The 15823-nt window shown below is 43.1% G+C and overlaps 1 protein-coding gene across 1 annotated transcript in view; it reads right to left on the reverse strand.

Moving 5' to 3' along the window:
- Positions 1 to 15823, reverse strand: part of fstl1b (follistatin-like 1b) — a 119745-nt gene that overhangs the window by 21110 nt on the left and 82812 nt on the right. Inside the window, exons 4-7 of the mRNA XM_078559981.1 lie at positions 11582 to 11711; positions 9846 to 9881; positions 7119 to 7249; positions 41 to 159 (exon numbers count right to left, since the gene is read on the reverse strand). Of these exons, the coding sequence (XP_078416107.1) occupies positions 41 to 159; positions 7119 to 7249; positions 9846 to 9881; positions 11582 to 11711 (416 nt within the window). The remainder of the gene's footprint in view (positions 1 to 40; positions 160 to 7118; positions 7250 to 9845; positions 9882 to 11581; positions 11712 to 15823) is intronic.

Below are 15823 nucleotides of genomic sequence, written 5' to 3' on the forward strand. Positions count from 1 at the left end.
TCAGATAGTCCAGCAGCATTCCCCTTGTTTGATGCCTCACCGAAGAAGTTTGGTGTCATCCTGCTCAGTGTACGAGGTAATGTTGATAACGGTCTCGTTGTGTTCTACGAATTTCAGGAACTCATTAGAATCCAGGTAGGAGTCACCATCATCATAATTCTGTCAGAAAGAAAATTAAAATCCTTGCCATTGTTTTTCAAGTATCAGATTATTAGGCACAGATCCTAGTAATTTAAATATGCCAGGGCAGAATTTCCCCAAGCATCTTCCATAACTCTGGGAGAAATGGGTCATCCATGGATCTGCTGAAGTTAAAGTGGACAATCAGGAGAACCCCTGCAGAAATGAATAGCAGTAGAATGTGGTTTCAAGACATTTAGATGAACATTCACAAACTAGCCAATGTACTATAATTTGCTCACACAGTACTTTTAGTCAGGAAGCATGTAGCTTAAAATTATTATAATTGCATAGGCTCCATTGCACAGAACTTTGGCTGAACTCACGAGATAATGCTGCACACAATCAGCATTTAAAATGCACAAATTGTGTGTTGGGGCAGCTAGGATTTTCTGGAACAACAATATTTCTGCCCACCTGAGTGACCCACGTCCTCCACCCCATCCTGATGAAGTTTCCTGTCGATACTAAAACGTACTGCCAATGGAGGTGCAGGGGATACCTGTAGCACTTTAAAAGGGGCTTGACAATTTAGCTAGTTTGCTGGCTTTCAGAAACTGCTAAAATCTACCAGTGTCAATTCAACACCCCCTCCACTGATTCTCTATTTTGTGCGTTTGAATTACTTGATGTGTTGAGTCTCGCCCAGCAACATTGGTTTTCTGTGATGATCTGATCTTCCTAGTGTCCAGTACTGATATATAATAAGGGGGAATGAGACAGGGATGTGGAGGGCTGGTAGGTGAATGAGGTGGGAGGGTCAGTGCAGGAAAAAGTGGTTGGAAAATTTATTCAGGAACTTTAGTGCATTAACAGAACATAAAATCACCTTCTGCTTAAAAAGCGGGCTATGAAAGCACTGGATTAAGCAGTAAAAGCTCTGCAGAAACCTGGAGAATTTTTTAAAAATTATTCATTCATGGGATGTGGGCATCGCTGACTAGGCCAGCATTTATTGTCCATCCCTAATTACCCTTGAGAAGTTGGTGGTGAGCTGCCTTCTTGAACCGCTGCTGTCCATGTGGTGTTGGTACACCAACAGAGCTGTTAAGAACGGAGTTCCAGGATTTTGACCCAGCGACAGTGAAGGAACGGCGATATATTTCTAAGTCAGGATGGTGAGTGGAGTGGAAGGGAATTTCCAGGTGGTGGTGTTCCCATGTGTCTGCTCCCCTTGTCCTTCTAGATAGCAGCGGCCGTGGATTTGGAAGTGCCAAGTTTCCGAAGGCAACTGGGAGAGCCTCCATGGGAATTCAACCTCATTAATTCTTTTATCTCACTAAAACACCCAGTTTATCCCCCAACTATATTTGTGTCATTTGCTTCAACGATTTACCCATCTTCAACAAAGTACCATTTGTGTGAAATACTTCCCAATTTCCTTTGCTTTAAATTAATGCTGCCTAATTTTTGAACCCTTTCAATTATGTGGGGCCAGAGTGCAGATGATTGAGGATGTGGCTGTGTTACTTCCTCACCTAGGTATGCTTGCTGATGACCGTGGGTGCACAACTGAAAACATTCCACTTCCCCAGTATTCCACTGCAGCAGCAAAACTGGAAAAATGTTTCAAATCTCAGGACCTGATCCTGACCATCAATGGTCATACATAAAATGTTAAAAAAAGAAGAATCAAAAGCTGTTGCAGTGCACCATGTCTCAGGAACAAACAGGCTAAGGCTTGTTCACAAGCATCTACTTTGTTGTTTCTTTCTTGAAGTATGTTTTTTTACATGTTGTTCCTCTGCTGAAATTCAAGCTTAGGAATAAACTGGACTCTCAACCTGCTTAAAATATTAGCTATGTCATGTCTGTTGGCCTGCTTAGTGATATGATTACCAACACCCCAATTCTTGAGTAACACAAGGACAAAGCAGTTGTTTATATTTATGTTAAGAAACAGCGAAGTAACTTACTGCCAACAATCTGAGACCAACTAAAGAATAAGCTACTGTCACACAGCATATTACACAATCAGCTCTGGATTCCAGCAATTTTCCCTGGCATCAACTTACTGATGTTGATGATTTAATACGAAAGATTTGTTCACAACAGAACGCTTCTACCTCATTAACCATTTCAGAATTCCCAATCCCTTTTACTGAATACCAGAAAAAGCAAACGTACAGCACGGAGCAAAAAAAAGGGCCATGTCCTGATCTGACACTCGCAGCCACCAGCTAGGATACTGGCCCTCATGTACTTTAAAGGTCAGTATAGAATTGGAATCAGGTTTTGGTGATTCACCAGGCACAAGTGTGTCTGCAGCCAGGCCAAGGATAATGGATAGTTTGCATGCCAGCTCATTGGACAGCAAGGTTGCAGATGTGTTCTGCTAGCGGAGGCTCAGATAAGGACATCAGCAGAAGAGTGCTGATGGGCATGCACATCGAGATGCTGAGTGCATTGGCTGGCCTGCCAGACAACCTTCTGTCACTAATCGAAGAGCATGAAGGGCTCCAGTTCCAAGTTGGCAGAGAGCACGTGCAGAGCTTACACCCTTCGACAGCCTCTATCCATCTCCCTGTCATGCTGCCGACCCAGATGTCACTGCAACCATCATGCCTGCTGCCAAATCCAGGAACTCACCACAACACTACCGAAAATATTCCACAGTATTTCCAGACACTTTGCAACAGCAGAAGTTATTCAAAATCACTTTACCTGCAAGTTGGATATTTTTTTTTTAAGCAATGCCAATGCTGGGCCCCTCTTGCAGCTGAATGCTTGATCTTTGAGTGATGAATGAATTGTTTGGATGGACCTGCATGGTCCAAGATTGGAAAATGGGCATCATATCAGCTGGTTGGGCTGAGAGACCGACATCTTGTTAGAATTAATTCAGTTGCTCCTGGCCCTCGCAGAGGTGGCCCACGCGAATGCCCTTCTCAAGATGGTGCAATGCGTGGGCTGGACCAGAGGCGACTGGCAGCAAGCATGCCTAGGAAGACTTTTGGCTTCTGTAGCACCACGTCAGCAGTGCCAAAGGTCCAATTTTCTCACCTTGGGAAGTCATCATCTAAAAGCACACCCACCGCTCAGGTAGAAATCCATCTATCTTTTCTCTTTTAGATATTGATTGATCTATTGTGTATAGCTATTAATTATTGTTTCCAAGCTTCCAACATTCACAGTATATATACATATGTAACAAAACTCCTGAAGTTTCACCTTTAAAATTGAATGTTGTGAATACAATAACCCTGCATTATTACATTGGGGTCATATTTATCAGATCTCTTAAGCACGAAACCAGCCCTGTCAGATGTATTTAGCTAAAACCTTGCCAATAACAGTTTCAAACCTTGCTTGCAGGGGAGCTTTCACTGCAAGACATTGTATAATTAAATGTAATAGCAGGTGTCTGTAGCATGGCTGAGATAATGATCAATATTGCTTTTGGATGACAATATCACATTGTAAGTTCCACAAAACCTAACTCATGCACCACGGGCAGGATTTTTACCTCATTGGATGGGCCCAGGAGCGGCCGCAAAACCAACCACCGCCCGGGTCCCGACCGCGATTTCACACTGGTTGGCCAATTAATGGCCAGGCAGCATGAATCACGTGCTGCTACGCTCAGGGGCGGGAGGAGGGCGAGCGCGGAAGTTTGCGGGTGTGCACACTGAAAGCTCCCTGAAGGCACAGAGCTGCTTCAGTGAGCTGAAGATCTATAACAGTACAAATAACGATTTAAGAAATAAGGTAAACATGTACCCTCATGTGACAGTCACATGAGCAGGGACATGTTATAAATGAGACTTAAATATTTTTATTTCATTTTTAATTAACATCAGAAACCTCATCCCGTCCGTGGATGAGGTTTCCTCAAAAATCCAAAAGCTGCTTGGCCTTTTCGCCCGCCCGCCAACAAAATGGTTGGACAGGCAGCAAAAAATCCTATTTAATTAATTGATTAAGGGCCTTAATAGGCCTCTTAATTGTTAGCGGATGTGCTGCCACCTCTCGCGTGAGTGAGTGCAATGACTTCGGGACGCTTGCCCGACGTCATCGCTCACTACTTTACTCTTGTTCGGGTCGGGCGCGCGACCAACGAAGGAAAAATTCTGCCCCATATCTCAATGAATAGCACCGTTAAAGCATTAAAGTCAGGACATACTCTGAGCCAATAATGAAATGAATCTTCTCTTAACGCTATTTCAATGTGCATGTGAATAAGCTTTGAAAGGAAATACAAAGAAAGGAAAAATGCCAAGAAGCGGGGAGTCTGGGGGACTAGAAGGAGGAGCCTGCATCAAGCTCTATGGGAAGTGCTCGAAAAGATACATATTTTCAGGAAACCACAAATGGGCATGTGGGATTTAGTAATTCCAAACAGATTCTCCATGCAATTTCCAAAACTTAAAACTTGTTCTGGCTGACCTAATGCTTTGCTCCACTGAAGAAAAATGTAGAGATAAATCTTACAAATTAGCAATCCTAGTACAGAGCTTTGCATGGAGGGAGCACAATCTGGGTACTGGAACAAGTTAATGTAGTTAATCTGATTTAATTGATGGAATTAATGGACAGAAAACAAGAAGGGCAAAGTGGCCCTCATGCCCCAATTATCAATACACACCCCAAATAAAATTTGTGCCTGGAATACTAATTCAGAGGAGAGAATTTTAACCTCCAAAGATGGGTGGGCGGAAAGTAAAAATGATTAAAATCTCAAATTTGATCCCATCTTTGGTTTTAACAAAGATGAGTTGGGAGGACAATCTTTAAAGGTGTACACCCAATTTAAACATGACTTTTAATTTTAATTCCCCCACTATAAACATCCTGGGGTTACCACTGTCCAAAAACTGAACTGGACTAGCCCTATAAATACTGTGGCTACAAGGGCAGGTCAGAAGCTAGGAATCTTGCGGTGAGTAACTCACCTCCTGATTCCTTAAAGCCTGTCCACCATCTACAAGGCACAAGCCAGGAGTGTAATGGAATACTCTCCACTTGCCTGGATGAGTGCAGCTCCAAAAACACTCAAAGAGCTCAGCACCATTCAGGACAAAGCAGCCCGCTTGATTGATTCCCCATCCACAACCATTCACTTCCTCCACTACCGACGCGCAGTGGCAGCAGTGTTCCATCTACAAGATGCACTGCAAGAACTCATGAAGGTTCCTTAGACAGCACCTTACAAACCCATGACCGCTATCATCTAGAAGGACAAGGGCAGCAAATGCGTGGGAATACCACCACCTGGAAATTCCCCTCCAAGCCACTCCCATCCTGACTTGGAAATATATCGCCGTTTGTTCCTTCACTGTCGCTGGGTCAAAATCCTGGGGCTCCCTTCCTAACTGCACAGTGGGTGTACCTACACCACATGGACTGCACCGGTTCAAGAAGGCAGCTCACCACCACCTTCTCAAGGGCAACTAGTGATGGGTAATAATTCCTGGCCCAGCCAGCGAAGCCCACATTCCATGAATGAATATTTTAAAAATCCATGGGGGGGTTGCGTGGGGGCGGGCAGTAGTGAGCATGAACCCGATCGGCACCCCCGATTGGATGCACGCCGCCATTTTACGTGGGCAGGTCAATTAAGGCCGTGCGCTCCCTGTGCGGGCGGGGGTGGATTCCCTGAGTCGGGGCCTGTGCTCTTTCGTGTATGCGTGGAAAACAGCGCAGAAATCTCCCTGAGGCACGGAGGTGCCTCAGGGAGATTAGTTTAAGTTTTGAAAAATGGAATAAAGGTAAAAAAAAAAAATTTTTAAGGACGTCCCCTCATGTGAAACTGTCACATGAGCTGGGACATGTTCATTAACTTTTTCAAAAAATTTTATGTAATTAATAAACCCTTCATGAAACCTCATCCCGCCCGTGAATGAGGTTTCATGAAAAACGTGAAGGCCGCCTGGGCTCTTCGCCTGCCCCCCAACCTTAACATTCTTAACAGCTTTAATCACTTTATTAATGGCCTTAATAGGCCTTTGACAGTTTGGCAGGCGCACAGTAGCCCACTGTACTGACAATCTAAAATGACACACGGTGGCGTCAGGACACCCGCCCGATGTCACTGCACGTCATTTTACGAGTCGGCGAGCGGGCCCCGCCCCTGCTTGCCGACAGGAAAATTCTTCCCCATGGCTGCTTTTCCATCAGGCTGTCAGGTACAAAATTTGCTGAAAAAATTGAGAAGCTGTCCTGCATTTAATTTCAGCACTTCCAGGTAACCACTACATCCAGACTTCCCATCTGAAAATCCTTCATCCTGCTCTCTTCACAGCCTGAATTAACATTAGAGCCATAGATTCTACTCTACAACGACTAATGCTGAAACGCACGTACACAAGCTTCACACAGACTTGTCAGAGAATGAAATGCTACATCGCAAGTGGTTAGTAAGGCACAAATTTAAATGGAATGGAACAAATATTTGAAGAGGAAGAACCTAAAAGGATATAGGGAAAGATATAGGGAGTATTTTGCTGCAATTGAGGAGCTAGCGCTGCCAAAGGCACGAAGGTTCAAATAGCCTTCTTCCGCAGATCTAATTTTTATGATTCTCAGTATGCTGCATCACAGGACGCTACATACATTTAACTCCTGCATTTCTTTCATCTTATTTCATGTCAGCTATATTGCTCTGTGCACAATACTGCATAATGGGAATAAAGAAATAATAACATTTTGAAATAATTACAAACTATATAATATAGAGAATAGTTTAAGAATTCAGTCTTGCTCAGTTGTAACCCTATAACAAATTGCAGCTAATATACCCTCAAGTTTTTTTGTAATGCGTGGCTGATTTGTTTAAGTGTGTGCGTCCTTACAAAGTTTATCATGCAGCCATGCACGCATGGTCGGGGCTGACTTGTACGTAGCTGGTGTGGGAACTTTTGAGTTGCTGTATGGCAGCTCTTAGAGGGAACATTGCTACCCACTCACTTGTATTTTATTAAGGCCAAGCCCTTGCTTACCTTGAAGTATTTGTTGAGAATGTTTGTATAATTGATGCCCTTGGAGAACCACCCATCAGGAATGATTTCAGTCTCCAGCCACTCCATGACACGGCGTCGGAGCTCATCACGATCGGACTGGTAGCAGACAACTAAAAGGAGAAAAGGTTTGATGTTAATCAACAGCTGTGTTCAATCAAAAGACCTAGGCATGAAGAACGATGACCCCATTGGAATAGTACTATAATAAGAATACCATAAAATCTACAGCATCAATTACAACTTCAGTCAGATATAGGTTGTTTATATACAGGAACTGATTTGCAGCCCAATGTGCAACAGTAAAACAAATTACATTATGGACTTTACGTTACTTTGCATCTTAAAACTAAAGACCATAAAGGGCAAAAGATAATTTTACTCAAGACACAACAGAATATTGATCCTATAAACCAAATACCAGCAGTGGCTTACTCATCCCTGCATCTCTGAAATCTGGAGTAGGGGTGCAGTGAAGGCATGTTGACAATCTTATGAAAAGAATCAGCATGTTTTCAGATGAACTTTTTCACTAAATTATCACTTGCCCCAAACTCTAATTAGTTTCTTAATTTAGTATTTGTTCAATTAGGTGGAACCCAAAAATAATGACTATATCGATAGCAATATCTGTAATAAAGGCAAACTGGTCCTTTAAATCTAACATCATCACAATAAAAAAAACAATGTTGAGAATCAAAACAAAGCAGCTTTCTCATGTTTCTCTATCTTCTGACTGGTGCCAGCAATATGTTGAAGTCCCTCTATACTTGAGTGGCAGTGATAATTTAACTTTTTAACTTTGTATCCACAACAAATTTTTTAAAGCTTGTTTGAAGCCAAAAGGTTGTCATGTGCCTATGGGTCGTTTGCAAGTATAAACTGTAATTATTATAAGAAGTTTTCCATACAAGGCAACTAAGGAAGGCATCTCATCAATTTTAAAGATTTAGCTGTCATTTCCATAGAAACAGCTGATTGTTACAGAATTCTCATTAATTAAGATTATTGGAAATACTAAACTGTAATCTGAGCTGTTCTTACCGACTACAACTGGTGCAGTTCACTGCAGGTTCAATCAGGCATTATAAGTCCCATGCTAAGTGACGCTATTATAATCCTTAACTACTGCAATATGGTATCCATGTAGGGCCAAAAGCAGCAGTATCTTTTGGTGTGGTATTCTCTGCTATACAAGAACTGCTGCAGTGCACTGCAGGTTCAGCACCAAGACTACTCTGATTGTGCTCTGGAACCTGGCAACATATTGTGGATGCAGCAACAAAACCATAAAACTATCTGAATCTACAAGAAATTGACAGTACATTGTAGGTGTAAATTTGAATGTCACGATAGGTCACCTTTCTCTATCTGAGAAGAACTGTTAAGATACTTTGAGCACTACTCTAACTGTTAACTGGCACTACTCTAAAAGAGTTACATTTCACTGATACAGACCCGGAATTGATAGGCCATTAAAATGTCTTGTGTGTTACTTTGGCCCTGACTTTGTGTGTGTCCATTGGTTGTGGGTTGGGGTAGGGGTGGGGTGGTGGTGGGCAGGAGCAGTTGATGGTGAACAGTCAGCTGTACAAACTTACCTAAACTGTGGCAAGACACTCCACTTGTAGGTCTGAAGAAACATTGTTGTCTTACATTGTTAATTACAGAAGACTGTAGCAGAGTGCACTGTGTACACTTTGGGTACAGGGTTGTAAACAGCAATGCCAGTCTTATATACCCGACTGGATCGCTCTACGAAGAGGGTTAGAGGGTGCAATGGTGCCATCTTAGCTTCTGAAGTATACTGTATTAAGTGCACTGCAGATATAGAACTGGTTACATATACACCATTACTGTTTCACCACTGAAATTCTCTTATTTATTAATTTGAATCCAAGAAACTGCAGTGTAGTCAAACCAGTTGGCATCCTACTAGCTGGAACACTGATATAAAGGAAAGATTTAATAAAGCAACAATGCATTCCAAATGCTGAAAAGGAGCCTGCTACTTGATAGAAAATTTAGTTCAGTTGCTCTTTTATTGACACAGTATAGTACAGGAATTATCTCTCTTGGGCAGATGACACCAGAAATCGAAATCTCACTTCAGATAGCTAGTAAATACTGTGACACTTAGATCTTCACAAAAGATTAAGTACAACTGGTGTGAATATTAAGGTAGATTTTGCATAATTATCAGCTGCTGCTGGAACTAGACTAACTCTGAGCTTAATGGTCCAGTTCATCACTTAATAGAAATCTGCTGTTACAGATTGGTTTTTGATTTTATTTCTTGAGCAGTTATGGGACAAATGACTGTCAAGTGTACTCAGCTTTTAAATGAACATTTATTTACCTTTTTCCCTTGATGGTGCTGCAGTTGGAGCACACTTATCCAACCAAAAAAGCTAGCACATCCAAATATTCCCAGTCTTGCTGGACCAATTTAATTCTGAGCTTCCCTATCAAACAACATAACTGTGGTCCATATTGTTCCTGCACTGTATTTATCCAAGCATTGAATTTAAATATGAAGCTGTCATTGTTGGCAAGTTTCATAATGGTCCCGTGATAGATCTTGGGCGACACATACCTTCAACCTGAGGATAATGCCATGATGTGGCTGAAATCACAGTTAAACTCACAAAGACAGTAGTACAGACATTTAAGTCCCACAGTAATAGAACTTATTCAGCTATCCTGTACCTGGGCTACTGGCTGCTATTTTTTCATTCTTCTTTTCTGTAAAAGAAACATAAAGCAATCTATGAATAATCTAATTGTATATATCAAAATATCAATGGGATTAGACAAAGTCAACATGGATTTGTGAAACGGAAATCATGTTTGACAAACCTACTGGAGTGAGGACATAACTAGCAGAATAGATAAGGGAGAACAAGTGGATGTGGTGTATTTGGAATTTCAGAAAGCTTTTGATAAAGTCCCACTTAAGAGGTTAGTGTGCAAAATTAAAGCACATGGGATTGGGGGTAACATATTGGCATGGATTGAGAATTGGTTAGCAGACAGGAAACAGAGTAGGAATAAATGGGTCTTTTTCGGAATGGCAGGCGGTGACTAGTGGGGTACCACAGGGATCAGTGCTGGGCCCCAGCTACTCACAATATATATCAATGATTTGGATGAGGGAACCAAATGTAATATTTCCAAGTTTGCTGACAACATGAAACTTGGTGGGAATGTGAGTGGTGAGGAGGATGTTAAAAGGCTTCAAGGTGATTTAGATAAATTGAGTGAGTGGGCAAATACATGGTTGATGCAGTATAACGTGGATAAATGTGCAGTTATCCACTTTGGTAGGAAAAACAGAATGGTAGAGTATTATTTAAATGGTGATAGATTGGGAAATGTTGATGTACAAAGGGACCTGGGTGTCCTTGTACACCAATCACTGAAAGCAAGCATGCAGGTGCAGCAAGCAGTTAAGAAGGCACATGTATGTTGGCCTTCATTGCAAGAGGACTTGAGTACAGGAGCAAGGATGTCTAACTGCAGCTATACAGGGCCTTGGTGAGACCACACCTGGAGTCTTGTGTGCAGTTCTGGTCGTCTTACCTAAGAAAGGATATGCTTGCCATAGGGGGAGTGCAGCAAAGGTTCATCAAACTGATTCCTGGGATGGCAGGATTATCATATGAGGAGAGATTGGGCCAACTAGGCCTGTATTCACAGGAGTTTAGAAGAATGAGAGGGGATCTCAATGAAACATATAAAATTCTGACAGGGCTGGACAGACTGGATGCAGGGATGATATTTCATCTGGCTGGGGAGTCTGGAACAAGGGGTCACAATCTCAGGATACGGGGCAGGCCATTTAGGACTGAGCTGAGGAGAAACTTCTTCACTCAAAGGGTGGTGAACCTATGGAATTCTCTACATAGAAGGCTATGGAGGCCAAGTTACTGAATATATTTAAGGAAGGAAATAGATAGATTTCTGGATTCTAAAGGCGCCAAGGGGTATCGGGAGAGAGCGGGAGTATGGCATTGAGATAGAGGATCAGCCATGATCATATTGAATGGCAGAGCAGGCTTGAAGGGCCAAATTACCCATCCTGCTCCTATTTTCTATGTTTCTATATCTTGAAGCGTGACATGAAGCTTCATATAATGGTCCATGTTCTTAATGTTGCAATCCTGTCACAATGAAGTGCATGCTCTAGTTGCAGCTGTTACTAATTGGGGAAAGATTCGGGCATTATTCTTAAGTATATATAAGAACAGGTTTTCATCGGTGCGGGCGGAAAAAATAGAGAGTCTGTGCCTGTCATCTTTGGGTTTTATGAATAAATCTATGTTAAGGAAAGACTGGCTCTAGATTCCTCCTTTACTCAGTGAATGAGCAATGATTCAAAACACATGCTGCTGTCCCATGTGAAATGCTGAACTCAAAAAAATGATTTTTTTTCCCTGGCTTACCTTCACAATGCCCATCATGAGAGACCTGTATCTTCATGCCAGTTAGACATGCATCACGGTGAAGCTCACAGTGGTTACGGTATGTCTTCCCATTGCTTCCACACACCACCCTCTTGTGATGTTTGCATTCCTAAAAAATAATACACACAGCTGCATTAGAAAACAGCAAGAGCTCTTTCTGCTGTGAAATCGGGGTCCATGTACTCCGACTCACCAAGCTCCAGCTCAGTCATTACAATGGAGATCAAAATCAAGAACCATGCCTGAGATCACAAACACTATAGTTTTTTTTTAAATAGTCCAACATATTTCTGAAATACCTAGTTAATCTGCTCAACAACCTAAATTTATTTGATAACTGTTTCCTATTAAATAAATTACGGATTGGCCTAGCCTGTGACACCCACACCCTGTGAAAGAAAAAACAAATCACAATGCACCATGAGTTTCACACATTTCATAATGTGCTGATTTTGCCTTTTTCATTATTTTTCAATTGGCTGAATTTCACGATTCTCCCTGCCCCAAGCGGGTTAGGTGGTGGTGGGGGTTGCGCAAAATCAGCTGGGATGGCAGCGAGGGGGCATCATGCCTGTCACCTTCCCGCCTCCAGTAGCATTCCACCGGCAGTGTGGGAGGTGGCGGGTGTCCCACCCGCCCTTAGGCTTAACGTGCTCTTCCCACCACCACTGGCATTTTACCAGTGACAGATGGGAACTTCACCACCTGGGGAGGCTGCCCAGTAAAGCCTGGTGGCCACCCAACAAACCTGGGGAGGCTCCAGACCGGGCACCCTCTGGCCCACTGACACTCCCCCGCCATTATAGAAGAACCCCCTGCCCTCATGAGGCCGGACTCCACCCCCGCCCACATCACCAGGGTTTGCATTATTGGCCCTGGCTATCATCTAATCCCACTTACCCGAACTCTGGCCCTGTTCCAGGGTCACTGGCCTGGGGTCTGGCTGAAGTTCCAGCAGAGGCCACTGCTTCAAGTGGTTCTTCTGGGACTGAAGAGCTGCCAGCCCTTCAACTGGCCAGCAGCTCTTGAAAGTTGGACGGATGCCTCAGGATTGGTTTGCCTGAACCATGTATAGTAGTGTCACAGCTTCCAGGGCAAGCGGAGGTGGCCTCACCCCTGAATTTCTGGCCACGTGAAATCCAGACCCTCAAAATTATCCAGTAAGTAGCTGAGGCATATAGAACAAGGTGGTTGTAGGTGTGATCCCTAGTTAGTGTTGTGTTAGCTGAATTCAGCCAGGATAACAAATAGGGCGGTACAATTTATCCCCCGTGTCCCTAAAGAAAAAAAATTTGCTGAAAAAAAGAGACATGCTGTTGAAGATTTTCAGCTTGCACTCATCAGGACAAATGCAAGAATGCCAAATTTCAAAGGAAGCAACAATTTTTACAACATGAGAAAAGGGTGCTTATTGGTTGGTAAGTCAGCTCTACTTGGTCAGGACATTTTGCCATGGCGAATGCACCAGGCAGCTATTGTCCCCCATGCTTTTGTTTATTCAAAAAGGTGCAATGTCTGGACATATTCCCTTTGCCTGCAGAGGACAGGTCCCGATGTATAAATATATGAAGACAACCTTGGATTCAACAGTGGCACCACTCAAACTGAACAGCCCACCTACATTCATTGCCAAGCCTTGCAAATGAGTAATGGTTACTCTGCCATCCTAACATGACCTGGCCTAAATCTGACTACAAATCCACAGAAATGTGGTTGACTCTTAAACGTCTTCTGAAATAGTTTAAGAAGCCACTCAGTTCAAGGCAATTAGGGATAGACACCAAAAGCTGGCTTTGCCAGTGGCGCCCACATTCCATGAAATAATTTTTTTAAAGTTGTTTTGTGCAAAGAGATTACTTAAAATATGTTTGTTAGCTGACCTCTTGGAACCTATATCAGTGCACCCAGGAGAGCTGCCAACTCTGTTTGGATATATCCCTGGAGATTTCATCACATGATCTTCCACCCCTAACTGCCCAGCCCCCATGCTCCTATCAGTCACCCAGGATGTCTATTTTCATGGTGCATCGCCCTCCCCCAACAAAATGTAAAGCAAACAAACTCTGTTATCTAATCAGGTGATGCTTGACTGATAGTCATATATTCTTTCTTCCCTCATTTTCAATATTTTTATAACTATTACATTGAAACATTCAAGATGAAAATTATCTGCAATTACATTTAACACCTCTATGATCTTTTTTTCCTGGGTTGGTAGTAGCAATGTACAGGAGATTAACCTTTAAGCCCAGGAGACTCCTTATCACCTTCCAAACCAACAACCACTACCTTCTAGAAGGACACAGGCAGCAGACACATGGGAACCCCACCACCTGGAAGTTCCCCTCCAAGTCACTCACCATCCTGACTTGGAAATTTTTCGCCATTCCTTCACTGTGGCTGGGTCAAAATCCTGGAACTCCCTCCCAAACAGTACTGTGGGTATACCTACACCACATGGACTGCAGCGGTTCAAGAAGGCAGCTCATCACCACCTTCTCAAGGGCAATTACGGATGGGCAATAAATGCTGGCCCAGCCAGCAATGCCCAAATCCCACGAATGAATATAAAAAAAGCTCAAGGACAAACTGGAGGGCTGGCAACCCTGGCACCAGATGGACATGTCATTTGTTGGTTTAACTGTGGAATTGGCCCAAAGGTCTTTACCTGGTCTGAGACCAAAGGCATGTACAATAACATCACATCACTGGTCACCCATATGACAACGGTTCTACAGTACCCATAATCCAAAAAACCCCAGGCAGCAAATTTAATTTAAAAATACTGTTAACTATAACAGCAGGTAAGCACTTGAATGTTCACAGGTCCATTCCTCTTTCCACTATTTTAACCAAGCTGTTAACCTGTTTAAGTTAAATACACAGAGGAATGCCATGCAGACAACATTAAGCATTTATCTGTCTTTTATTTATCTGCTGAAAAAGACAAGCATTTGCAACCACCTTCAGCCTGAAGTGCCAAGTGGAGGATCCATCTCAGCCTCCTCTAGAGGTCCCCTGCATCATTGATGCAAGTCATCAGTCAATTCAATTCACTCCACAATATTCCGCCAATAGTATTGAAGACTTGTGCTCCAGGACTAGCCACATCCCTGCCTAAACTCTTCCAGTACAGGTGGAACACTGGTATCTACCCAGCAATGTGGATAATTTCCCACATATGTTCTGCCAACAAAAAGCAGGGCAAATCCAACCCAGCCAGTTACCATCCCAACAGTCTCAACTGTGCTGTGTATTACTGTACAGCAAAGTAATGGAAGGTGTCACCAACAGTGCGATTGAGTGGCATTTACACATAGCAAGAGCCTGCTCACTGACGCTCAATTTGGGTTTTGCCAGGGCCACTCAGCTCTTGACCTCATTACAGCCTTGGCCTAAACATAGGCCAAAGAGCTGAACCCCAGAGGTGAGGTGAGAGTGACTGCCCTTGACATCGAAGCAGCATTTGACCGAGTGTGACATAAAGAAGCCCAGCAAAATGAGTCAATGGGAATCAGGGGGAAAGCTCTCTGCTGGTTGGAGTCATACTATATAGCACAAAGGAAGAAGGTTGTGGTTGTTGGAGGTCAGTCATCTCAGTTCCAGAACATCGCTGCAGGAGTCCTTCAGGGTAGTGTCCTAGGCCCAACCATCTTCAGCTGCTTCATCAATGGCCTTCCCTCCATCATAAGGTTAGAAGTGGTGATTGCACAATGTTCAGAACCATTCGCAACTCCTCAGATACTGAAGCAGTCTGTGTCTATATGCAGCAAGACCTGGACAATATCCAGGCTTGGGCTGACAAGTGGCAAGTAACATTCACGCCACACAAATGCCAGGCAATGACCATCTCCAACAAGACAGAATCTAACCATCAGCCCTTAACATTCAAAGGCATTACCATTGTTGAATCCCCCACTATCAACTTCCTAGGAGGTTACCCATTGACCTGAAACTGAACTGGACCAGTCATATAAATACTTGGTTACAAGAGAAGGTCAGAGAATGGGAATTCTGTGGCGAGTAACTCACCTCCTGTCTCCCAAAGCCTTTCCACCATCTACAAGGCATAAGTCAGGAATGTGATGGAATACTCTCCACTTGCCTGAATGAGTTCAGCTCCAACAACAATTAAGAAGCTCGACACCACGCAGGCCAAAGCAGCCTGATTGGTATATATTTCTGGTCTTTTAAGTAACAGTAAGGCCTTTAGTTTGTGTT

This window comes from Cetorhinus maximus, chromosome 16 (genome assembly GCF_964194155.1).
Source record: "Cetorhinus maximus chromosome 16, sCetMax3.hap1.1, whole genome shotgun sequence".
Taxonomy (NCBI): Eukaryota; Metazoa; Chordata; class Chondrichthyes; order Lamniformes; family Cetorhinidae; genus Cetorhinus; species Cetorhinus maximus.